Raw genomic sequence first — 26,949 nt, 5'->3', positions numbered from 1 at the left:
TGGGCTTCTGATAATGACCAGTGAAGTGATGGACATCAGGGAGTTAATTGACGACACCTGGTAGCTGGTCACAGAGGTCAGTGGGGTAATTGTAAATTCAGTGGGGTAATTTAGGTCAAAAGGTCATAGGTCAGGGCAACGGCGGTGTGAAAGGTAACAGAGGTCAATAATAGGTCAGAGGTCAGTAGAGAAAAGGAGGACTAGGTGGCAACAGGTCAGTGGGACAACAGGGACAGAACAGTACACAGAGGTAACAGAGGTCAATAATAGGTCAGAGGTCAGTAGAGAAAAGGAGGACTAGGTGGCAACAGGTCAGTGGGACAACAGGGTCAGAACAACAGTACAGAGGTTACAGAAGGCAATAAGGTGTTAGGTCAGTGAGGTTACCAACGTCAGTTGATCAACAGATTGCGTACTGTAGCAGAGAGTGAGTGAGTGAGTGAGTTTAGTTTTATGCCGAACTCAGCAAATTTCCAACTATATGGCAGCAGTCTGTAAATAATCGAGTCTGGACCAGACAATCCAGTGATCAACAGCATAAGCATCGATCTACGCATTTAGATCTGACATGTCGTTTGTCTTACTCAGGTCAATGGGTATTGGAGGTCAGTGAGCTACTTACCCCTCAGCGTCCAGCTGCATGATATGTGACACCTTGTTCCATCCGAAGCCCATGAAGCGCTGGTCATACAGGGGGACGTCTTTCCGCACAACCACATACGGTTCAAAGTCGGACTTCCAGGTCACCTGATCACATGAAATCAGCTACGTGTAATGTATTTTATGTTACACATATTCAGTGACCAAATATGAACAATTCATATGGAACAAATGTGGAAACGGTCTTTTCCTTTTTCTGCCAGTTTTGCTGATTTCAAGAATATAACACTGCCTCCTGAATGGATCAACACTGGAAGTGTGGTAACCAACATCATTATTTATAAACAAACATCTTTTTTTTAATATTCACATTGCTATTTATACCATAAATCGATAATAACCATTCTTCCATAAGTCACAAAAACAATAATTCGTAATAGCCGGAGTTGTACCAATGACCCAATTGAACAGAAAAGAAAATTCAAAATATGACTTCATGATGAGAATATATGCTGGGTTACCAGTTCTAACCCTAAATCCATGAGAATGGTGTCAAGATTAACAACGTTGTTCACTCACAGTGTAGGGCGTTGTGGCTGTCCTCCACTCGGCAAAGTCGGTGGGGCCGTGACCCTGTGGCCACACATGGAACCTGTTCAAATAGTCACATGGAAGTTTACCCTCATTCAGATTGCATTCAAAGGTTAGAGATCAAATTCTATTGTCACTCGATGTAACATATGACTTGCTGCTGACTTGCCATCTACCTCCTGGGGTAAGGGAAATATCACTACTGCTAAACAAATTAAGAAGAATCATGATATTAATACCAAGGACCTGCATAACCTGCGCAAATGACATACACATGTATTGTTCATTGGGCATCTGGGGTGCACTGTTCATTGGGCAACTGGGGTGCACTGTTCATTGGGCATCTGGGGTGCACTGTTCATTGGGCATCTGGGGTGCACTGTTCAATGGGCATCTGGGGTGCACTGTTCATTGGGCAACTGAGGTGCACTGTTCAATGGGCAACCGGGGTGCACTGTTCAATGGGCAACCGGGGTTCAATGAGCAACCGGGGTGCACTGTTCATTGGGCAACTGGGGTGCACTGTTTAATCGGCAACCGGGATGCACTGTTCAATGGGCAACCGGGGTGCACTGTTCAATGAGCAACCGGGGTGAACTGTTCAATGGGAAACTGGGGTGCACTGTTCAATGGGGAACTGGGGTGCACTGTTCAATGGGCAACTGGGGTGCACTGTTCAATGAGCAACCGGGGTGCACTGTTCATTGGGCAACTGGGGTACACAGGGCAACTAGGGGGCACTGTTCAATGGGCAACTGGGGTGCACTGTTTAATCGGCAACCGGGATGCACTGTTCAATGGGCAACCGGGGTGCACTGTTCAATGAGCAACCGGGGTGAACTGTTCAATGGGAAACTGGGGTGCACTGTTCAATGGGCAACTGGGGTGCACTGTTTAATCGGCAACCGGTGTGCACTGTTCAATGGGCAACTGCTGTGCACTGTTCAATGGGAAACTGGGGTGCACTGTTCAATGGGAAACTGGGGTGCACTGTTCAATGGGGAACTGGGGTGCCCTGTTCAAATGGCAACTGGGGTGCACTGTTCAATGGGCAACTGGGGTGCACTGTTCAATGGGCAACTGGGGTGCACTGTTCAAATGGCAACTGGGGTGTTCTGTTCTTTGGGGCACTACAGAAAACTCATCAGTAGAAAACACCACATGGTTCGATGGTACAGTCATGATTTCAAGCTTCAGAAATTTTATTTTTTTTAACAGGAGTCCTCTAAATAGCACATTTGGCTCAACACCACTTTGAACATTATCACAGCATGTCAGGTAAATGTGGGACGAAAGCCCCAACTGATATCGATGTTAGATGTTGACCACCCCTGATGCCCACAAGTTTGGGTGTGGTAAATCATAATGTACCGTCCCCGATCTATTTGTACAAGACAGTTCAGCTGGTACACCTTGTACAGCCACCAGTGGCACATATTACTCAAAATACATGGATTCTGACAGCAACTGATGAAACATATACTGAAGGACAAACATCTGGCATCACACCGTTTATGGAAATACCAACCTGAATGTAAACAGGGTACCCATGTCCAGCATGGTCAAGAGTTCAGCCTTAGACTTGGGGAAAGTCAGTCGGTAACGCTGGGTCTCGAACGCTGGAACCACCAAAGCCTGGAACATAAACAATGGATTTGTTTGTTTGTTTGTTGTGTAAACAAGTCACTATGTAACTAACCAGTTTTAATATTTACAGGGAGACAAACCAGTGATTGATATTATGAGCAATGTCCCAATCCATTAAGTCACAATCAATTTGATTTGGAAAGGTTCTACATGAATAAGATTTCATGGATGAAGATATAAAATCTGATCTACTCTGGGCTATAGAAAGATAGAAAGCTATCGTAGTGCTACGACTGTTGTAAGTCTATGTTACAGTATAGGAGGTATGACAGTCGTAGCGCTATGATATCTCTGTGAAACGGGCCCTGATATTCAGTAACTATCTCAGTACTGCCATAGCTCTATTTCCCGAAGATCTGACAATGCCTTGTAAAGTATTGAAGGTCACCATGTTGCTTGAGGATCATATGTGAGGTGAATATTTTTACCTTTTTCTTGGTGGAGAGTTCCATCATTGGGGCGGCTTTCTTGAGATACTCGTACAGCCCATACATGGGGAGGAAGTCGATGTCTGCCAGAAAGACATATGGTGTGGGGGCCTGCTTGAGCGCCACGTTACGGAGGTAGTTGACGGGGTAGAATTGCTGGAGACAGAAAACAGAACAATCTTCTGTAATAACAATCTCAACAAAGTACTTGCTCTATGTAATAGAGGAATCTTGGATCACCAGAAAAACTCAGAAGAAAGGATGTATTTGGAAAGATTAGTATAGTTCTTTCTGAATTAAAAAAGATATTCAGAATAGCACAATCTTCAATGAATACATACATTTCAAATAGACTTATTTGGAAAGAAAAGTCACTCATGAAATTGTTGAGAAAATAAGAACAATTCAGAATGCAGTACAACCTTCTGTAATTAAAGCATTTGTTCATCACACCAAAGGCCCAGGTTCGATTCCCCACTAGGGTACAATGTATGACGTTCATTTCTGGTGTTCCTGCCGTAGAAATTAGAATTGCCTGACCACCCGATCCAGCTAATCAGCTCTTGTGACAAGCATGGGCTGATAAAGACCAACACAGGTAAGCTTTCAGAGAAGAGTTTGTGAATGTAAATGATTATGACAAACAAATGACAGACACAATTATACAATATAAGCTCATGTAAGGCCGACTACGGTATCTACAAGAAGTCCAATCAAATAAGACTGGTCACATCAGGACTCACCCCATCTCTATACACAACATGATAACCAACGTTCTTGCGAGACATGAGTGTTTCGGAGCCCAGTGCATAGCGGAGAAACTGTTGTGCCTCAGCGTCCGACATGTAGAGGGCGATGCTGATGGGACCCTCCCAGTGTTTGCAGATCATCTCCAGCATCTGGAGACGGTCCATACTGAGCTGCGAAACCAACGTCACATCATCCTCCTTGTATTGGTAGTTGTAGTTCAAGTAGTACAGGTGGGTACGATGGACCAGTAAACGCTCCCGCCGAAAGTCATAACACTCGTCGTCTTCGTTGGATATCAACTGAAAGTCAGTTTGAAATTTGTTAGGAATTTGTGAAGTGTGTGTATATACATATATATGCGCGAATAATTGACCGCGCGATGTAGTCTAAACTGTCAATTCCGCGAAAATTGCACCACGCGAAAATAAGTACGTTTACAGTATACAAAACAGATGTACATGTTTAGAAAATTTGCCCAGAATTACCTGCCATAGCACAAGCTCCTGTCTCTGAGAGCTGCAACTGTTAATATGGCTGCGATATGGTATAGACACTGAGGTTTGTATATGTTTCGGATTACCAAGTGGTATGGGATAACATCATCTTACCATACTTCTTGTCAGGGATTATTTTCATATCACATGACAAGTTTCCGCATTCAGGTAGCTGTTCCATTAATCAATAATGGATGTGGACGTCTCATCTAGATGAATAGGATGTTACCAAGGATAGGTGACATTACAGGGGGAGGTAAATTGAACAGCACCATGGCACCAACCCATCTGATAGACTCAGAAAGGAAATAATCCTTTAGTAAATCGCTGTATTCCTATAGTCCGTCAACTGAACTTTTGGCACCCTGTTTTTCACAATTTACCTTTTAACCAAAAATGCCTTCAAAATGTTTTTAGGCATACGCTCTTTATATCTTATGACCTATGTAAGGTTTAAATTTCATAATTTTATGTCAATTATTAAAGCTTCTTCTTAAGAAGCCATCTTATAAAAATATGAAAAATAGAAGTAGTTATACAAGGGAGTAAAATGATAAGATGGAACAGCAAACAACATGGTGTGACACGCGTGCATCTTGTTTACATTGTTATGCCTGCAAGCAAATCGAAAGGGACTGTAAAATCATCACAAATCCATTCAAGTTGATTTATTGAAGTCTTTAAATACTGGTTGCTCAATCTTTTGTAACAGATTGAGCAACAGCTTGCATACGGTATGCTTTGATACATTGATGTCATGGTCTTCTTTTGAACAAAATTTTCTTCAGTTTGCTTAACGATATGGACTAACTGGATCGATTTAACCGACGCATGACGTCCCTCAAAACCCTTCTATCGAATTCATCGAGCTATCTTTTCTTTGCATGTTTTGAGACGGTCCCCGATTTAACTGTCATGTCATCGTCAGTCTCTGAAATAGTGTCATGGGAGATAACTCTTTGCTATGTTCTTTTGCAGATCTTGGTGGCATTAAGTGTCTTTAGGAGAAACACTCAATTGAAAAAAGAGGTTTTTTTTCCCTTTGCCTTGCGCTTGAGAAAGTTGTGAACTCTTTTGATGATTTACCGGTCATCTTTGTACAACATCATTTTTACCACAACCTGTGTGTTGACGATCTTTGACATCACTTGAGCGTGCTAATGTAAATACCCGTGCATGTACATATCACGCTGACACACATTTTACAATGTTGTTGGCTTTTCCATCACGTGCGTTAACCCCTCGTAAAACTCTCTACAGTTTTACAATTATTATATGACAGGTTTAAAGGCAAAATCTTTAATAATCGTTTTAGAATTACTAAAATCAATATCTTGTTAGGTCACAGTATACAATTACCATATGAACAGAGTTGAGTTTTAAAATATTCAGGAGTTTTATGTAAATTGTGAAAAACAGGGTGCCAAAAGTTAAGTTGACGGTCTATAAATGTGATTGACATCACTAACCTGTTCTTGAACCTGATTGGCTGAGCCCGGTGTTCCGCATCCAAACAGCTCCCTCCGCAGCAAGTTGCCATCGTATTCCAGGAAGGTGAGGTACATGTTGCGGAAAAACTCTACATGCTTGTTCTTGACTTTCAGCTTCATGGGCGAGTTCCAGTGAATTATCTGAAACACAGAGCTCCTGTACACATTGTGCCTTCGTTCCATGGAGAATCAAGGTTAGAATAGGTCCCCTGGATTCTAGATCAATAGCATATGCTTACTGTAAAAAAACAGGCCATCAAGCTACAGAAATGTACCCTAACTACACTTTACTGAAGGAATGTAAATGTTCATGCTACAGTTCACAAGGCAGGCTCCTCTGCAGACTAATGGTCACTTCCAGCTTGATGATGGTGTAAGAATCTACATGGAAAGGTCGCTCTGTGCAATAAACAAGAAATTGTGATCAATATATTCGTATGCTTCTTTTTGACTCACCAACTTCTAGAATGCTGAACAAACATGTAATTTTTTAAGTACACAAACACAAATAATTTCTTTACATATAAATACATAGTAGTTATTGCCAAATCTATACACAGCCTAATTTTGAAGAATAGGACCTAAATAAAAAGGATATAATGCCGTATACGGGACTCCAGTGCTCGCCCAACCATCGGCTTGGGCGAAAAGGGAGACAGTGACAAGTAAGGCTGGTCACATGACTGTTTGCGCGGGAAAAGGGAGCTAACTCGTGGGTGAGTGTATTTTTACGTCCGCTTCGGGAACTTCAAGGTATTCAAGTGTTCCACTACCAATCGCAAGGAAAAGGGAGATAAGCAAAAGATCATGAGTCAGGATAAGTAAAAATAACAAGCAATGGTAACTTACGTAACATCATGCTGTGCATACAAGGAGTCTGAGAATCATAAGTTCTTATAGACACCATGCTGTGAACACTATGTCGCAAATAAAACATGACACTTGCAACACTTGATCATTCAACTGAAACCGACTGACTCTGCACAATCACTAGCCTGCTGATTAGTGCAATTTTATGGTCAGAATACATGTCTGTGACGTAATTTCCGCCAGTACAGATTTCTGAATGCCAAGGTTACTGAGAGAGGAGTGAACCCACCTTGAGGTCTGACACGTCACTGTAGCACTGCTCACTGCGAGTGTTCATACTGAGCTGGACGTTCCACTGACATGGCAACTTGTACACCATGTAGGGGTGCTGCTTCAGCACCGCGTTGAAGATGTCCTGCAACATCACCGACATTAATCACACAACATACAGGGTTGGGATGTCACGGTGCTGTGTATGGTCTATAGTGTGTGTGTGTGTGTGTGCTGTGTATGGTCTACAGTGTGTGTGCTGTGTATCATCTATAGTGTGTATACTGTGTATGGTCTATAGAGTGTGTGTGTGCTGTGTATGGTCTACAGTGTGTGTGCTGTGTATGGTCTAAAGTGTGTATACTGTGTATGGTCTATACTGTGTGTACTGTGTATGGTCTATAGTGTGTGTGCTGTGTATGGTATATAGTGTGTGTACTGTGTCTGGTATATACTGTGTAGAGCTGGAGTTTTAAAAAATATTCAGGAGTTTTATGTAAGTGCTTGAAAAAACAGGGTGCCAAAAGTTAAGTTGATCTTGGGTCTATAAATGTGATTGACATCACCTAACCTTGTTCTTGAACCTGATTGGCTGAGCCCGGTGTTCCGCATCCAAACAGCTCCTCAAGCAGCAAGTTGCCATCGCGTATTCAGGAAGGTGAGGTACATGTTGGCGGAAAAACTCTACATGCTTGTTCTTGACTTTCAGCTTCATGGGCGAGTTCCAGTGGAATATCTGAAACACAGAGCTCCTGTACACATTGTGCCTTAGTTCCATGGAGAATCAAGGTTAGAATAGGTCCCCTGGATTCTAGATCCAAAAGCATATGCTTACTGTAAAAAAAACAGGCCATCAAGCTACAGAAATGTAAAAATCTAACTACTACACTTTACTGAAGGAATGTAAATGTTCATGCTACAGTTCACAAGGGCAGGCTCCTCTGCAGACTAGTGGTCACTTCCAGCTTGATGATGGTGTAAGAATCTACATGGAAAGGTAGCGCTTCTGTGCAATAAACAAGAAATTGTGATCAATATATTCGTATGCTTCTTTTGACTCACCAACTTCTAGAATGCTGAACAAACATGTAATTTTTTAAGTACACAAACACAAATAATTTCTTTACATATAAATACATAGTAGTTATTGCCAAATCTATACACAGCCTAATTTTGAAGAATAGGACCTTAAATAAAAGGATATAATGTCGTCATATCGGGACTCCAGTGCTCCGCCAACCATCGGCTTGGGCTTAAAAGGGAGACAGTGACAAGTAAGGCTGGTCACATGACTGTTTGCGCTGAGAAAAGGGGCTAACTTCGTGGGTGAGTGTATTTTTCGTCCCGCTTCGAACTTCAAAGGTATTCAAGTGTTCCACTACCAATCGCATGAAAGAAAAGGGAGATAAGCAAAGATCATGAGTCAGGATAAGTAAAAATAACAAGCAATGGTAACTTACGTAACATCATGCTGTGCATACAAGGAGTCTGAGAATCATAAGTTCTTATAGACACCATGCTGTGAACACTATGTCATAAATATAAACTTATGACACTTGCAACACTTGATCATTCAACTGAAACCGACTGACTCTGCACAATCACTAGCCTGCTGATTAGTGCAATTTTATGGTCAGAATACATGTCTGTGACGTAATTTCCGCCAGTACAGATTTCTGAATGCCAAGGTTACTGAGAGAGGAGTGAACCCACCTTGAGGTCTGACACGTCACTGTAGCACTGCTCACTGCGAGTGTTCATACTGAGCTGGACGTTCCACTGACATGGCAACTTGTACACCATGTAGGGGTGCTGCTTCAGCACCGCGTTGAAGATGTCCTGCAACATCACCGACATTAATCACACAACATACAGGGTTGGGATGTCACGGTGCTGTGTATGGTCTATAGTGTGTGTGTGTGTGTGTGCTGTGTATGGTCTACAGTGTGTGTGCTGTGTATCATCTATAGTGTGTATACTGTGTATGGTCTATAGAGTGTGTGTGTGCTGTGTATGGTCTACAGTGTGTGTGCTGTGTATGGTCTAAAGTGTGTATACTGTGTATGGTCTATACTGTGTGTACTGTGTATGGTCTATAGTGTGTGTGCTGTGTATGGTATATAGTGTGTGTACTGTGTCTGGTATATACTGTGTATGGTCTATAGTGTGTGTGCTGTGTATGGTCTATACTATGTGTACTGTGTATGGTCTATAGTGTGTGTACTGTCTATGGTCTATAGTGTGTGTGCTGTGTATGGTCTAAAGTGTGTATACTGTGTATGGTCTATACTGTGTGTACTGTGTATGGTCTATAGTGTGTGTGCTGTGTATGGTCTATAGTGTGTGTGCTGTGTATGGTCTATACTGTGTATGGTCTATACTGTGTGTACTGTGTATGGTAAATAGTGTGTGCTGTGTATGGTATATAGTGTGTGCTGTGTATGGTCTATACTGTGTGTACTGTGTATGGTCTATAGTGTGTGTGCTGCGTATGGTCTATAGTGTGTGTGCTGTGTATGGTCTATACTGTGTATGGTCTATACTGTGTGTGCTGTGTATGGTCTATACTGTGTGTGCTGTGTATGGTCTATACTGTGTGTGCTGTATATGGTCTATACTGTGTGTGCTGTATATGGCCTATACTGTGTGTGCTGTATATGGTCTGTGGTGTGTGTGCTGTATATGGTCTGTGGTGTGTGTGCTGTGTATGGTCTATAGTGTGTGTGCTGTGTATGGTCTATAGTGTGTGTGCTGTGTATGGTCTATAGTGTGTGTGCTGTATATGGTCTATACTGTGTGTACTGTGTATGGTATATAGTATGTGTACTGTGTATGGTACATAGTGTTTGTACGGTGTATGGTCTATACTGTGTATACGGTGTATGGTCTATACTGTGTGTGCTGTGTATGGTCTATAGTGTGTGTGCTGTATATGGTCTATAGTGTGTGCTGTATATGGTCTATAGTGTGTGTGCTGTGTATGGTCTATAGTGTGTGTGCTGTGTATGGTCTATACTATGTGTGCTGGGTATGGTCTATAGTGTGTGTGCTGTGTATGGTCTATAATGTGTACTGACCTGATCTGCCAGAGCTGTAACTAGCATGCTCATCAGCTCTTTCTCTGCAATTAGCCTCCACATCTGCATCCAGTTTAGTTCCTTTAATATCTTTAAATCGAGGAGTATTACACCAGTGTTAAAACCACGGCCCTGGAAATAGAGAAACAGGAATCTGCATGTCTTCCACATATCCAAGCTATTCATTCAGTCTGAAGCTGTGAATCTTTTCAAGGAATATTATTTGCAGTTAAAATGTTCCATATGGACAAATATTCTGCTTAATTCTGGTGATAATAGTAGTGCAATTAACTTGTTTTTCTACCTCTTTTCATCTTTTCATGAACAACAGTTCTCAATGCCTCTGAAAGCTGTGAAGTTTTAAACACAAATGAATTAAAAGCCAACCAGTAAATTAAGGTAACTGAAAATGAAGAATTTGAAAACTGAGAGACCATGGCTACTGTATCCCATTCCACAAAGTGTAGCACTAAGATACTCAATCTTAGATCATAGCACTACAACCATTTTCTGGGCTACTTGCCACCAACCACCCTCCATTTTCGAGTAATTCCAGAAGTAACTAGAGGTGTCACGATACACCAATCTCACGATACGATACGTATCACGATTTTAAGGTCACGATACGATACGTATCGCGATACATAATTTTCGCGCCTTTTCATAGCATAACCTTACCGGCAACGTACGCACTCGCTGATTGGTCCATCAAAATAGTCAAGCCAATCACAAAAGCTGTTAGTTTCCAACCTATTTTTTAAGTAAAGCTAGCTACATCTATTTATCGGAGCGGTCTCGTATAATTTTACTATCAAGACTTTGAAGGAGATGGATATAACATAAAAATTTGAATTGATAAAGTTTTAAAATATGAATCGATACACGCAAGCATGTATCGCGTATCGTATCGTCAGTAAAAATGTATCGATGCATCGATACATTCGCGTATCGCGACACCCCCAGAAGTAACATTATCAGTTGTAACAAACTGATGTCTTTGAAGTCTGTTATATCTATACAGGAAAGTTGTAAGGATGGAGAATTAGGAAATTTTCAAAACTTGAAAGCATGGTTACATGGACACCACATAGGAAAAGTCAAGAGTTATCCCCCTTCGTCCAAGGTTACACATAAACAATCAGGCGTTATTTTCACTGGACCATTGTCTAACCCAGACATAAGTCCAAACAATGATCTTGACCATATGTCTACATGAAACTCACCAGTGCTGGCCAGGGTCTGTGGTTCTTCCAGAGTTTCCCCAAGTACCAATCACTCTGGTTTTCTACAAGACCTATAGCCTGTAAAATATAGACTGAGTCACTTCATGTGCAATGTAGCACAGCAACAACATACATAGTGCTCTTGTCATGCTCATCAAAATGTAATTTTCTGACTAAAATTGATATTTCATTCTTATCCTGACTCATGATAATTATGCTTGTCCCCTTCTCCTTGCTATATGATAGTGGAACACTTGAAATCCCTTGAAGTTCCCTTCTAAAAAGCGGACGTAAAATCACTACTCACCCAGGAGTTGCCTCCCTTGCCCCTTTGGCGCCCTTTTGGTCACCTGACCGACCATGCCTTGTCACTCTGTCCAGAGATGAATGCCTGACACCCAGATTTACAGGGAAATCCAGAGTGCCATAAGAGGGGAGGTTGGGAGGGCTACCCTCATGAGTCAGGATAAGTATAAAATATCAATTTTAGTCAGAAAATTACATATTTTTGCTTATCCTGACTCATGCTAATTATGCTTGCAGGATCCGGCCGGAAGCGGTGGGTGGGTCAGGCCATGTTCTGGATTAACTAGTTGTTGATTTATGTCCTGTACCCCCATGGGAACTTATGACAACACTGTTGAAGCTTCTGTTCTTTCAACTTCTCCTGGGGAACCACAACTTGTCAGATTTCTTCCCGAAACTTCTCCTGACATTTTCTTGTGGATTTAGATATACTAATATTCCATTAGTTATCTATTGCAACTCCATCTCTTGATGTGCATCAAGTGGAGATGCGACCCTTCTTCATGTACGAGTATGTCCTATACAAGTACAGGGTCGATCACTCATGCTAGTCTGTCCTAGACATGTGCATGGACTTATAGCCATTGCTCTCCAGAGCATTGGTTTTCACAAGTCACTTGATAACAAGGGGTGAGATTTACTCAACGCCTTTGTGGAACCATTAGTTGTTGTGCTACAACAAGTGGCCCAAACTGGTGAAGGCCTGAGATGTCTTTGGTTGCAATGTCTCTGAGGTAGTAGTTGGCAAACACTGTGTTCCATCTCCAAAAGCAGCCCTCCATTATAGTTGTAATCGAAAGCAGTTTCCATGCAGAACAAGTGTTGACGCCAGGGCTCTGACTTCGCAGGTGGGTTGGAGGCTCGCTTTCAAGTCCTGCTGCTTTATAGGCCCTTAGTATAACGGCTCTCATCCAGATCGATATCGTTGTCCGCAGACTTCCTGTAGGCGTCTCAGTGGATAAGGGGATGAATAGGCTTTGAATTTTCGCCTCCTTGTTTTAGTTCTCTGTAGGTAGACTTTAAGTGCTCTGACTGGGCATAAGGATAGATCCCTGTGTATCCTGTGGCCCACTAAGGACTGTAGATAGTGCTGGGATGTGGAACTGTCTGTCAGGCTGACCGGGCAGTTGGTTCTTGGCGATAAAAATCCCATCTCAGTCCAAGATGTATGATGTCGCTGATGTCTTGATTCAAATCGTGTTCGCTCAAAGTCCTGAGCATTTATTTCTGACATCCTGTGCAGCTGTTGCTAGAGCTTATCAGGAACAGCATTTTTTTTCTGAGTTAGTAGTTCAAAGGATGTCATTCGCCAGATCGCGACACCCCCAGAAGTAACATTATCAGTTGTAACAAACTGATGTCTTTGAAGTCTGTTATATCTATACAGGAAAGTTGTAAGGATGGAGAATTAGGAAATTTTCAAAACTTGAAAGCATGGTTACATGGACACCACATAGGAAAAGTCAAGAGTTATCCCCTTCGGTCCAAGGTTACACATAAACAATCAGGCTGTTATTTTCACTGGACCATTGTCTAACCCAGACATAAGTCCAAACAATGATCTTGACCATATGTCTACATGAAACTCACCAGTGCTGGCCAGGGTCTGTGGTTCTTCCAGAGTTTCCCCAAGTACCAATCACTCTGGTTTTCTACAAGACCTATAGCCTGTAAAATATAGACTGAGTCACTTCATGTGCAATGTAGCACAGCAACAACATACATAGTGCTCTTGTCATGCTCATCAAAATGTAATTTTCTGACTAAAATTGATATTTCATTCTTATCCTGACTCATGATAATTATGCTTGTCCCCTTCTCCTTGCTATATGATAGTGGAACACTTGAAATCCCTTGAAGTTCCCTTCTAAAAAGCGGACGTAAAATCACTACTCACCCAGGAGTTGCCTCCCTTGCCCCTTTGGCGCCCTTTTGGTCACCTGACCGACCATGCCTTGTCACTCTGTCCGAATGAATGCCTGACACCCAGATTTACAGGGAAATCCAGAGTGCCATAAGAGGGGAGGTTGGGAGGGCTACCCTCATGAGTCAGGATAAGTATAAAATATCAATTTTAGTCAGAAAATTACATATTTTTGCTTATCCTGACTCATGCTAATTATGCTTGCAGGATCCGTCGGAAACGGTGGTGGGTCAGGCCATGTTCTGGATTAACTAGTTGTTGATTTATGTCCTGTATTACCCCCATGGGAACTTATGACAACACTGTTGAAGCTTCTGTTCTTTCAACTTCTCCTTGGGGGGAACCACAACTTGTCAGATTTCTTCCGAAACTTCTCCTGACATTTTCTTGTGGATTTAGATATACTAATATTCCATTAGTTATCTATTGCAACTCCATCTCTTGATGTGCGCATCAAGTGGAGATGCGACCCTTCTTCATGTACGAGTATGTCCTATACAAGTACAGGGTCGATCACTCATGCTAGTCTGTCCTAGACATGTGCATGGACTTATAGCCATTGCTCTCCAGAGCATTGGTTTTCACAAGTCACTTGATAACAAGGGGTGAGATTTACTCAGCGCCTTTGTGGAACCATTAGTTGTTGTGCTACAACAAGTGGCCCAAACTGGTGAAGGCCTGAGATGTCTTCGGTTGCAATGTCTCTGAGGTAGTAGTTGGCAAACACTGTGTTCCATCTCCAAAAGCAGCCCTCCATTACAGTTGTAATCGAGCAGTTTCCATGCAGAACAAGTGTTGACGCCAGGGCTCTGACTTCGTGTGGGTTGGAGGCTCGTTTAAGTCCTGCTGCTTTATAGGCCCATAGTATAACGGCTCTCATTCAGATCGATATCGTTGTCCGCGAGACTTCCGTGGGCGTCTCAGTGGATAAGGGGATGAATAGGCGCTTGAATTTTCGTCTCCTTGTTTTAGTTTTCTGTAGGTAGACTTTATGTGCTCTGACTGGGCATAAGGATAGATCCTGCGTATCCTGTGGCCCAAGGACTGTAGATAGTGCTGGGATGTGGAACTGTCTGTCAGGCTGACCGGGCAGTTGGTTCTTGGCGATAAAATCCCATCTCAATCCAAGATGTACGATGTCTTGATTCAAATCGTGTTCGTTCAAAGTCCTGAGCATTTATTTCTGACATCCGTGCAGCTGTTGCTAGGGCGATCAGGAACAGCATTTTCTGAGTTAGAAGTTCAAAGGATGTCCGTTCTAGAGGCTCGTAGGCATCACTGGTGAGATGTCGTAGCACTATGTTGAGATCCCAGGCAGGAGCCTTAAATTTCTTTTGTTGGTCTTCCAACTTGAACGAGCGTAGTAGTGCCAGAATCTCTGGTACTTTGGTCAGCTTGATACCCGTTTTCATGGTGATAACTGTACTGAGGGCAGCTAAGTAAGTTGAGAGTAATGAACCTTTTAAGTGTCTCGTCTGTCGTAGATGAGATAAGTATTCCGCCACTTGAGGATGTGTTGCTTTCACTGCTGTAAAGCCTTTCCTCTTTGCATACTGTTCAAATCTCTGCCACTTGTCGTCGTACAAGTTGCGAGTTGATCCGCGTAGCGCTAGTGTAACTGCTTTCGCTGCTCTGGCGAAGTACCCTCTGGTCTTCAGGCAAGCTTTAATACGCTCCACGCGTGTAGATGGAACAGTGTCGTCTGCTTGATTTTCTGTAGTACTTGTGGTAGCAGTGCAGGAGGTGGAAACGTGTAAGCGTTTAGTCCTTCCTATGAGATGCTTAGAGCGTCTGTTGCCCATGCCTGAGGATCTGGAATCAGTGAGACGAATGTTGGTGGCTGTTTGTTGAATTTTGTTGCAAACAAGTCTATTAGTGGGGATCCTATAGTCTGTATGATGAACTGGAATGCTTCTGGATGCAACATCCATTTCGTCGGGGATGGTTGTAGTGGACGAGCTAGGGCGTCTGCTATGACATTCTTTGCTCCCGGAATATGGCATGCCTTCATGTAGATGTTCAGGTCGTCGACTATGCTGAACAGGAGAAAGCTGAGTTGTAGCAGACTTGTTGATCTTGTTGACCCTTGTTTGTTGATGTAAAACGCCACTGTGGAGTTGTCCGTGTGTACCATGAGTCGAGCGTTCTTTAGTACGCTGGACCAATGTTGTAAAGCGTTGATTACTGCTTTCATCTCCAACAGATTGATGTGTGACTTCTGATCCTGACTCGACCACTTCCCTGCTGCCACTTCATTGTTGAAGTGCGCACCCCATCCTTGTAGGGAGGCATCCACGTAGAGATGAGTGTTGCAAACTGGCTGTCAAAAAGGTTCCTCCGCAAACATTCGACTTCCGAGTCCACCATAGGAGATATGGTTTCAGGTAGTCCAGTAGTATACACAATGGTGGTACGGGACCAGGTCCCCCCAAAGGCTCAATTTAATAGAAAGTCTTCTGTCAATGTCTGCGCTGATACCAATGCCGATGTAGCTGTAGAAGCAGGCTTCGTCTTCTTACTGACGATGGAGACTTCCGGTATGAGGATTGGTGGATCATCATAAACTTGTGCTTCTCCTGGAGGAACAATCTCGGCTGAGAAAGACCTCGTCTTCTGCGTAGAACTGAATATAGACTTCGATGAAGTCTTCATGGTAGTAGCCTTCTTCTTCTGCGTAGAAGATGATTTAGCCTTCTTCATCTGCGATGAGGTCAGCTCAGTAGATGATGATGTCTTATGGCCTCCGGCGTTCCCCACTGGTACATCAACCTGCTCCCGAGAAACGTTCGGCAATTCACTGGAATTATGAATGTCTGCAGCAGTGGATAACACACGGTTATCAGCGCAATCACTCGATTTAGACATGACTTGTGAATACCTACGTACCAGGTCCTTAGCACGTCTATTGATGGAAAAGGGGCAAGGGAGGCAACTCCTGGGTGAGTAGTGATTTTACGTCCGCTTTTTAGAAGGGAACTTCAAGGGATTTCAAGTGTTCCACTATCATTCGCAAGGAGAAGGAGACAAGCATAATTAGCATGAGTCAGGATAAGGAATTTTTTTTTGTATATTTCAATCACCAATATATTGATGAAAACAATAATGATTAGTAGAAAGTAATGCTGAAGATTATCAACAAGATGAACAAGATGGATAAGAATAACTGCCAGGGAATCAAAGTTCTAAACCTACCTGTTTGTCTTTAAAACGCGGAATATTTTCCACAATTCTGCTATGTCAGTTGCAAATGTAACATCAGTATCTAAAACAAGCACCTGCAAACAGAAAACATTATGTGCTTGAGATTTTCATCCCTGAGCAGGTGACCCAGCATAATGTCATCTTATCTTGCTCCCCTCAGTTAAAGCTGTAAATGTATTCAGACCCAGGCACCAAACAAATCATACATATATTAACATTTCCATTACTGAATAAGTGTCGACCTTTTACACATCATGTTACTGTTACTTGTTATGTTACCATGGAGTACCCTGTGATCTCCCACTGATTGTGACGTCACCACCATCAAACCCACAATCGTGGCTGTGGTGCAGACAAACCACAAAGTCTGGGATTCAAACCCATGGTTAGAGTATCCTGGCATGTTAAGGGACATAACTCTGCCCAGGGACAGCGACTGGTACAGTAACTGCAGAATGTTAGACTCACTCTGCAAACACAAGTCTTTCAGAATCAGCACTTGATATGCTCAATTTTCAACAGAATAAGTCTCTGTTCTAATGCTATAAATACCACTGATCAGTTCACAATCAAAGCATAAAAGCGAGAGTAAAACATCAACATCTCAATCACTACCATCAGTACCTATGCTAATCAGTCTCAAAATGAAGCTGTGGCTGAGGATTTACCATGACCTGCTGAGAGGTCAATATTTGGTCCCAACTGCACAAATGTCATAAAAATATTTGCAAACTGAATTACTAATTAAGGTAATAATGAATAATTTACATCCTATTTTATGGCTATGCATTTCACTAAAACATAGCCAATAAGGAGGAAAAGGTTTTCACTGAATGAAATGTCAAAATTCAACGTCCAAATAGCTTTAAATTCAAGAAAATAAATATATATAAACAAATACCTTTTTAAATATAGAAATAGACATTTCCCCCAAAAATTGCATGCCATGGGCACTTAGCTATCCGAGGTGTGTGTGTGTGTGTGTGTGTGTGTGTGTGTGTGTGTGTGTGTGTGTGTGTGTGTGTGTGTGTGTGTGTGTGTGTGTGTGTGTGTGTGTGTGTGTGTGTGTGTGTGTGTGTGTGTGCGCGTTGGGGTTTAGTAAATATGTGAAAGCTAAGGCCAACCAAAATGATCGATAATATCATGGATGTTATATATTATTCATGATTATCGAAATGAAAAGTGAGTTAGCGATAATATCGTACATTCACTTTTGTTGTAGACAAACGTTTTAATTTACTCACACAATATACAAAGTTAGATCTTTTATTCATGGGCTGCTTCGATATTATTAATATTTAGTTAACGATTATCAATATCTATAAATACACAGCCCTGGTAAAGGTGATATCCAAATTTATCAAGGAATTTATCAAGAATACGAATCTGATGCTGTCTGTGGTTGAAGTAGTGTGACAATGTACAAGTGTACCTTATCTAGGTCAGCAGGTAATGTTTTAGGCAGGGTCAGCTTCATCAAGCCGTACACTCCGGAGTAATGGCGGTTCGGGATCCACGACACGTCCGGCTGAAACATTCAACAGTTGTCAAAGATCCTGTCTCCATGTTGTTGTGGATAGACTCCATGCATGGTGTGTTGAAGGTCTGATGTGTCCCAGTGGTATCCACGTTTAACTGTGCAAACTGTCAGTGTATGATAACTATACTGTGGCACCAGTGCACACCAGTACGTGAAGCCGCCCACATCATGCAACAATCCTTAGTGCATCCTTAAACCCCAGTTCACCACGTGTCATACGTACAAAACTCACACTGTAATGTCAAATGATCTCAGTCATTCCCATAGTCAACATAGTAAGAACACATATATGGTCTGATATATATGCAGTGTCTAAGCCAACACACCCTAAGCCAGTACACCTCAAGCCAACACACCCTAAGCCAGTACACCTCAAGCCAGTACACCTCAAGCCGATACACCTCAAGCCAATACACCCTAAGCCAGTACATCTCAAACCAATACACCCTAAGCCAGTACACCTCAAGTCAGTACACCTCAAGCCAATACATCTCAAGCCAATACACCCTAAGCCAGTACACCTCAAGCCAGTACACCTCAACCCAATACATCTCAAGCCAATACACCCTAAGCCAGTACACCCCAAGCCAATACACCCTAAGACAATACACCTAAGCCAGTACACCTCAAGCCAATACATCTCAACCCAATACACCATAAGCCAGTACACCTCAAGCCAATACCCCCTAAGACAGTACACCTCAAGCCAAACCCCCCTAAGACAGTACACCCTAGCCAGTACACCTCAAGCCAGTACACCTCAAGCCAACACACCCTTAGCAAGTACACCCTAAGCCAATACACCTTAGACAGTACACCTCAAGCCAATACACCCGAAGCCAATGCACCTCAAGCTAGTACACCCTAAGACAGTACCCCTCAAGCCAATACATTCTAAACCAGTACACCTCAAGCCACTTCATGGTTGTTCCCATTGACCTCAAATGTCTTCACAAGTATAGCTAAATCAACCAGTTAATGGACAACTTGACAGCTGGCAGACTACATAAACACATCTAGAGTTATCACCCTTTATGACAACTGGATATGCTCATTTAAGGTCACTAAATGACACAATAATTTCAGCAGTTCTCAGCATGGTATATAAAATGATGGTGAGGTACACTTATCTCAGAAAGGAATGTGTTAATGCAAGGTAAAGTAATGAGTAATATCTTACCTTAACAGCATCTGCTGGGTAAAAGCTGACTTCAACTGGAAGCAGAGAATATTTAATATTAAATATTATCAGTTCATACATATTCATACATACATACATACATACATACATACATACATACATACATACATACATACATACATACATACATACATACATACATACATACATACATACATACATACATACATACATACATACAAACATTTGTATAGCGCCGATATCCAGTACAACTGCTCAAAGGCGCTTTGTTTTCCCTCGATCATTGGATGTCCATCACAACGGCACATCGTATTTTCAATCTCAACTCCCTGGGGAGCATACAACTCTTGCTGCCTACTAGGCGCACCGAGTTAATGTGGCTTTCCCATCCTTACGAGGTACCCATTCACAGCTGGGTGGACTGGGACAAATAGTCACAGCACTTTGTCCAAGTTTTACTGCACGTTGCTGTACCTGCAACTAAGTGTTTGCACGTATTCATGTGACCACCATCTGGTCATCTACCAACAGATTCGTGGGTTCTTTTAAGTGCACAGAGTTGTGTACTGTACACTAGGGGTTGTGACAACACTGAAAGACAAAGTTGACTCCAAGGTTTTTTACACCCGGTCACAGGTGGGCTCGATCCCAGCATCTCCAAGCTTGCTGGATTACTAGCCTGGCGCCTTAGACAGCTCGCCCACCGCGCCCCCGCTTGCCCACAGCGATGAATTCATGAATTATTAGCAATGCTTTCTTGGATTCAGTAAGTGTTTCAAATTAATTTCCATAAAATATTCATGCTTTTCAATGCCCACAACAATTTTCCAAATCAGTTTCAATACACTAAGTTCCACAATGAAATAGCTTGTATATGAATCGCATTGGTAAAGACGTTACATACACATATTCCTTGAACAGTTTCTTTAAAAATACATTTTAGCTACAATGTCACCACCTTCACATTAGTATGTAAAACTTGATGAAATCTTACAAATGTTTTATTGTGGCCAAATAAATTATAAGAATAAACTGGAAACTGGTCTGAAGAATATAAAGGGAATAAAACAGTTGACATTTTTCTGGATCAACAAAACACAATTTGCAAACATGAATGTGTTTGCAATATGTCAGCTACGTGAAAGTGACTTGTAAATAATGGAGTTTGGACTAGAAAATCCTGTGATTGACATTGTCAGCAACAATCAATTTCATTGTGAAAAAAGACACATTATAAAAAATGTCCACAAACTGGACACCCTTCCCATTTGGACCCTTCCTACGACCAGCACAGGCTGCTGGGGACCGTTTCTATCCAGAATCACCAAACATCTAAAGTAAGCACATGTTAAACCACAGACTGGTGATCTCACCTCCAGCAACATTCCAAGTAGTAAACAGATTCCTGAGAATGATTTCTGCGACACTGTCTGAGATAAAATGGAAGTGAAGTGGGTTTCGCCGATAGAATAACACACTCTTTATAAGCGTGACTACATCACGTGTTGAGTTGTAACCCGCACAGACAATTGCGACCTGGATCACCTGAAACAATATGAAAGTGGAATTAATTTGGATACCAACTGAGTCTCACGACTGACATGTCTGTCCTATAAGCAGTGTGTGTCTATCTATGCAAACCTCCTGGAGAGTCAGTGTTTATACTGTAACCTACACAATGTTTCTAGTTCACCTGATTTAAACAATTTGATATTTAAAAATATTTTTAGGTGCACTATATTACCAATATACCACTGAACGAAATACTAATGGATATGTATCACAACACATTTGAAAAGATACTGGTATTTCTAAAATCATGCATGTTTTCATTTTGTTGGGAAAGTTAACATGTTAACATGAATGAAATTACTAACCGTTTCCTGTGATCAAGAAAGCAATACTATATATTTACCATACATAACAAGTCATGTCAACATGCTTTGTAGCCATGGCAACAATCATTGCCTGCTAGCTCATCCCACACTCAGGAATATTCCAGTTTTATCATGGCCACTTGTGAAGAATCAAGCGAGGTGGGGAAACCGTGAGTGAGTGAGTTGAGTTTCGTGCTGCTTTTAGCAATATTCCAGCAATATCAAGCCAGGGGACACCAGAAATGGGCTTCACATATTGTACCCATGTCTTCGGCATGACAGGCGAATGCTTTAACCACTAGGCTGAGAGTAAGGTGCGTACATTCATTAAACATTAACTGGGATTGAACTGAGATGGTACTGTGGAATGTAACCAACATCTGTAACCTGTTGTCACTGGATTCACACACGTTAAGGACTACTTCAGCGGATCCTGTACAAATGGAGCAATATTAAGAAACTGTACCTCACACTTGGGCACCTCGGGTTCAGAGTTGATGCACTTGACCCTGGACTTGTTGCCGGTCTGAGATACAACGTCGTTCTCTGCTGCCAGACTCATATGCGCTTTCAGAAGCTGACTCTGGGCTTGACTGGATAAAAATGGATATAGTAAAGTGATAAAGAGAACAGAAAGAAGGAGCTAAAGCCTTGGTGGTGATAAAGAGGAAGTTTCTGGTTTGGTTTGATTGTTGTTTAATGCAGCACTCAGCAATCTTCCAGCCATATGTTGGCAGTCTGTAAATAATAAAGTCTGGACCAGACATCATAAGCATCGATGTACACAATTGGGATGCGATGACATGTGTCAACCAACTGGGTGAGCCTGACCACCCAATTCCGTTAGTCGGCTCTTTTGACAAACATGGGTTGTTGAAGACCAATTCTAACCTGGATCTTTATGAGTCGAGAGTGTCTCAAAAGGAGAGGGAGAAGGGAGTAAGGAAGGGAGGGAGATTGGGGTAGAAAGAGGTGGAAGGAGAAGGGATAGAGAGAAAATACAGAGAGGGGTTTAGAAGGAAGAACAGATGAGGGAAAAGGATAAAAGGAAGAGGATAGAGACAGAAGATTGGGAAGAGGATAGAGAAAGGGAAGAGGATAGAGACAGAAGAGTGGAAAGAGGATATAGTTAGAGAATAGAAGCCAGAGGATATGGAGAAGGGAACAAAAAGGATTCACCATAGACTAAGATAAAAAAAAATCATGTGATTGCAGAATTAAGGTTGCTATTTAGTAATCAATTCCCTGAAAGATATCTGTCTGTGTGTGTGTGTGTGTGTGTGTGTGTGTGTGTGTGCGTGCGCGCGTGTGCGAGTGTGCGTGTTTGCAAGGTATATGTGTTAACAACATGTGTGTGAATGATTTGTCTGTATTTACAAGGTTTGCATATTACCAAGGTATTACCTGAGCTGCTTCCTCAGCAGTCTGTTTTGCTCGTCCAAAATGTTGACCCTCTCGGCCAGCCTTGTTTCCAGGTGACCGGCGCTGCCCTCAGCACTGTAAGGATCTGTCACAGAGTTCATATATACAGACAGACACACACACTACACACTAATAAACTGATGGACACAACAATCTGTCATGTTTTGCTCTGGATACTTGCTGGATATTTTAGTCGAAATCAGTGTATGAAATAAGGCCTGTACGACCGACCAAGACGGGTTAGATTTCAGACGGGCGGTCGAGATTTACAGCTAGCCAGCCCGATGGTCTGGCCCGTCCGACCGCCCGAGACAGGTTAGATTTCAGACGGGCGGTCTAGATTTACAGCTAGCCAGCCCGATGGTCTGGTAAAAAATTGAGATGTTATTTACATCTGAGTCATATCTTGGTGTCTGGTCTGGTTAAATCCATTTTGGACTGGTAACATTTTGAAGTTACCAGCCCTGATGTCTGGCTGGGTTTTTGGCTTATTTCATACACTGTCAAAATGCTTAAAACAAACTTAGGATATAACGACCCAAAAAATGTGATGAGCTTGTTATAACCGTTGTTTACAGTAAGCTAAAGAAATTACTCCACTTGCACATGTTTAATGTAACTGATTCCATTAACTGAAGATCAAAGCAAGTCTTAAACACTGACAATAAGACATACACTACTACCTAAACATTCATTCCCCTTACATGCGTTGATAACGCGTGCAGCCTGCATATGACATGCACGAGCAGCACTTGTGAGTCCTGTGTCACACAGGTGTGCAACACATTTGAATCCTGTGTCCCACGCCATGTGCAATGAGACACACACGTGTGTACCATGTGTGTAACATGGGACCAAGTTTCAGTTGAATTTGACGAATTGTGTTAGGGTTGCATGATTAAATTTGGATGAATTCTGAAATCGGAAATTTGCCAGACTGGCTGGCTGAGTATGGTTTTACGCCGTTTTTAGCAATATTCCAGCAATATCACGGCGGGGGACACCAGAAATGGGCTTCACAAGTTGTACCCATGTGGGGAATCGAACCCCGGCCTTCGGCGTGACGAGCGAACGCTTTAACCACGAGGCTACCCCACCGCCCCGAAATTTGCCAGAAGTGGTGGGGGGATGAACTATGGGATGGTTTGGCTGGTAATTGTTTTGCTTGCTTTTATGTTTTGTTTTTGTATTTCTTAAGTTAGCACTAGTTGTGTGTATGCGAACTAGAAGGCAGGTTTTGATAAGAAATATGCCTAAGGCTTTGCAGGTTTGGGTGTTAATTAGTGGGTCTGGATGATATATTCTAGATAATATTATCAAAAGCCTTTATATAGAGTACTTATGGCAGAACATAGTCACCAAAACTAATGCCCTAACCTGACATAACATAACATAGGAGGAGGATGCTGAAATTGCCAAAAAACGTGATGTAACTGTTTCTTAATCAAATCAATTACTTAGTATATTACTTTGATTATACTTTGTTAATATAGCAGTGAGTATACCATGTTTCAAAGTACTTCAAATGTTTTGAAAACACTATGACCACAATCACTTTTGATCATTTTGTTTTTACTTCTTAGGATATGAAACATGCTTCTAAGCAAAAAGGGAATATACAGTGTATATATATCTTTTAGATTTTTCCCTTTTACATTTCCATATTATACTTATAAGAGGAACAAAGGCGGTTTGAAAATAGTATTTGAAGGACAAATGTGGAGTCAGCATACACGTCGAAAGAACATACAAGACTTGAGATTGGCGCCACACTACTAAGCCGACGAAGAATTCCGAATTTACTGTGGCATGCTCAATGGCCTGGCATTAGATCAATAGATGAAGTGAAAGAGGGCATGGAACACCTGCGTTCCATGAAACCCCAAGGACCTGATGCCATCGATAACCTGGTGACATCGATAACCTGGTGACATACTTAGATATGGTTTTCCTCCAGCTTCAGAAATTGTGCAAGGATCGAGGTTAAAGAGTGCAAATCAGTCCCAGAGTTCCTGTATGGGGTTGGGTGGAACATCTGACTTAACAAAAAATTTTGATTGATCTCTGAAAGCAAGTAGAACGCTAATCAATTATCTAATTAAATAAGTGCTTGAAGTTATTATTCATTTAAAAATGTATGATTTATGATCATGATGACATTAATTAAGAAATACAGTTCGCTCTACCACCATGTATAGTGTAATAAAACACACTTTCGCCCTGAACTATTATAGTTAAAGTACGAGGACGCTTCAAGGCGTCCGAAAGTGCTTTAACGCTATAATAGTTCAGGGCGAAAGTGTGTTTTATTACACTATACATGGTGGAAGAGCTAACTGTATTTCTTTTCTAAGATGCCAAATTTAATACTTTCTAAGGATAATTACGATTAATTTAAGGCAGAAAACAAACGATGGTGTCGGTGACCTAAATTAAGAATCCTCGCACATGGCTAACTGGTGCACTGTTCTATTGATGTGTCTGCCCCCCTATGTTAACACGAACGTTACCAGAAAAAACCCAAATGATAACAGTTTGATGACGGTTTACGTTCAGATTAAATATCTTCTCTGAATTATTTTAATTACATCTGTCATTAACGTAAACCATATGGGGCAATATGAACGTTGCATTTCTACTACCAACATAAGTTTAGATCAGTACATCCAGATGAAGCTGAGTAGTCAAGCGACATTCCACGATTGCATTGTGGGAATGTAAACATTGCGAACGTTACCGTGTCGCTGAAAACTTGTGAATCCAATTGACACATTATAACCGTCGTAAAACATAAACGTAATGTTTCCACCAGTGATGTTAGCTGCGTGAAGCAACAGCAAACCAAGAAACGGGATGCAACGGAGTAGTTTACCGTACGAGGCGATGACAACTGACATGCATCGTGACGTCGCTTACATTGTGACGTAATGTAAAATGGTTCGATTATGAGGGGACACACTAGAATGGCGCAGTGACGGGATAACGTCATTCAATTGTTACGTCATCAAAAAAACTATACCTTTATTGTCTGATAATGTGGGTTGTTTTTTTTATTGTTCTAACCGCCAGGCATCTTAGAACAAAACTTCATAAAATTGTTTATTGTGACTTTTTTCCCTGTGACTTTTGTCCTAGCCAAAATTGAGGCTTTTCCCCCTGAGACTTTCTTTCCAATCCCCAGAATGTACAGTGTCAATGAACTACACCCTACCAGCATTGCGTCATCTATATTGTGACGGAAAACTGATTGCCAGTATATTGGACTACATCTAATATAGCAACTTTACTTGATACGTACCTTTTTTTAGAAGTTTTAAGTATCACCTCAATAGAAAGACTCTGGAAACTATGCAAAAATCATTTATACTGCCTATTTTCGATTATGCCAGCCATATTGGAACAATTTTACAAATGAACAAAAGTTATTATTGAAAAGTTCCACCTCGATGCAGTCAGAACTATATGTGGAGCTGTCCGTGGCACCAGTCATGATAAACTATATTTGGAGCTCCGTGGCACCAGTCATGATAAACCATATGACGAAACAAATCTGACCCCTTCAGATAAAAGGAGACATTTTCTAAAGCTATGTATGCTTTATAAAATGGAAACAATCTAGTGTCTCCTTATTTATCATCTCCCTTACCACATAAAGTATCTAATTCAACCACTTATAATTTAAGAAACCATCCAAACATCCAAAGGATTAATTGTACATCTTGTAACTGTGCTAAATCATTCCTTCCTGAAATATTCAATATTTGGAATACTCTACCCTCAGACAGTACAATTGCTCCTCCCTTGGTTAATTCAAATAGAGATTAAGAACAAACAAATGACTTCAAACCTAACTATGTCAAATCATTCACTTCCGCCTCCAACTTGCTTGCAGCGATCTCTACGCTGACAAATTTAGTAGATATATGTACCTGAGAGTGTAACGTGTAACTGTGGCTACCACATTGAAGACAATCTACATTATTTCTTTGTCTGCTCCAATTATGATTTCATCAGAGAAATTCCGTATTACTTTGTTAAAGGATTTGATTTAAATCTATTCTTTACGATCATTCCAGCTCAAATTTAAAAACAAATATGGAAATCTTGAAATCAGTGCACATCTTCATACTTTTATCA

General features: G+C 41.6%; 1 protein-coding gene across 1 annotated transcript in view; it reads right to left on the bottom strand.

The window, feature by feature from the left end:
- LOC124271233 (LARGE xylosyl- and glucuronyltransferase 1-like) overlaps positions 1 to 26,949 on the bottom strand; it is a 40,729-nt gene that overhangs the window by 4,223 nt on the left and 9,557 nt on the right. The window contains exons 4-18 of the mRNA XM_046706313.1: positions 22,795 to 22,897; positions 21,857 to 21,983; positions 20,887 to 21,058; positions 19,532 to 19,566; positions 18,244 to 18,339; positions 16,806 to 16,885; positions 13,277 to 13,358; positions 10,158 to 10,289; positions 8,794 to 8,919; positions 5,980 to 6,141; positions 4,010 to 4,315; positions 3,267 to 3,422; positions 2,720 to 2,826; positions 1,180 to 1,252; positions 623 to 747 (exon numbers count right to left, since the gene is read on the bottom strand). Coding sequence (XP_046562269.1) covers positions 623 to 747; positions 1,180 to 1,252; positions 2,720 to 2,826; positions 3,267 to 3,422; positions 4,010 to 4,315; positions 5,980 to 6,141; positions 8,794 to 8,919; positions 10,158 to 10,289; positions 13,277 to 13,358; positions 16,806 to 16,885; positions 18,244 to 18,339; positions 19,532 to 19,566; positions 20,887 to 21,058; positions 21,857 to 21,983; positions 22,795 to 22,897 — 1,882 coding nt within the window. The remainder of the gene's footprint in view (positions 1 to 622; positions 748 to 1,179; positions 1,253 to 2,719; positions 2,827 to 3,266; positions 3,423 to 4,009; positions 4,316 to 5,979; positions 6,142 to 8,793; positions 8,920 to 10,157; positions 10,290 to 13,276; positions 13,359 to 16,805; positions 16,886 to 18,243; positions 18,340 to 19,531; positions 19,567 to 20,886; positions 21,059 to 21,856; positions 21,984 to 22,794; positions 22,898 to 26,949) is intronic.

The sequence above is a fragment of the Haliotis rubra genome, unplaced genomic scaffold (genome assembly GCF_003918875.1).
Source record: "Haliotis rubra isolate DU_JTF1 unplaced genomic scaffold, ASM391887v1 Scf159, whole genome shotgun sequence".
In the NCBI taxonomy this organism is placed as follows: domain Eukaryota; kingdom Metazoa; phylum Mollusca; class Gastropoda; order Lepetellida; family Haliotidae; genus Haliotis; species Haliotis rubra.
Note: the sequence above shows the minus strand (reverse complement) of the source record. Positions and strands in the feature narration are given on the sequence as shown.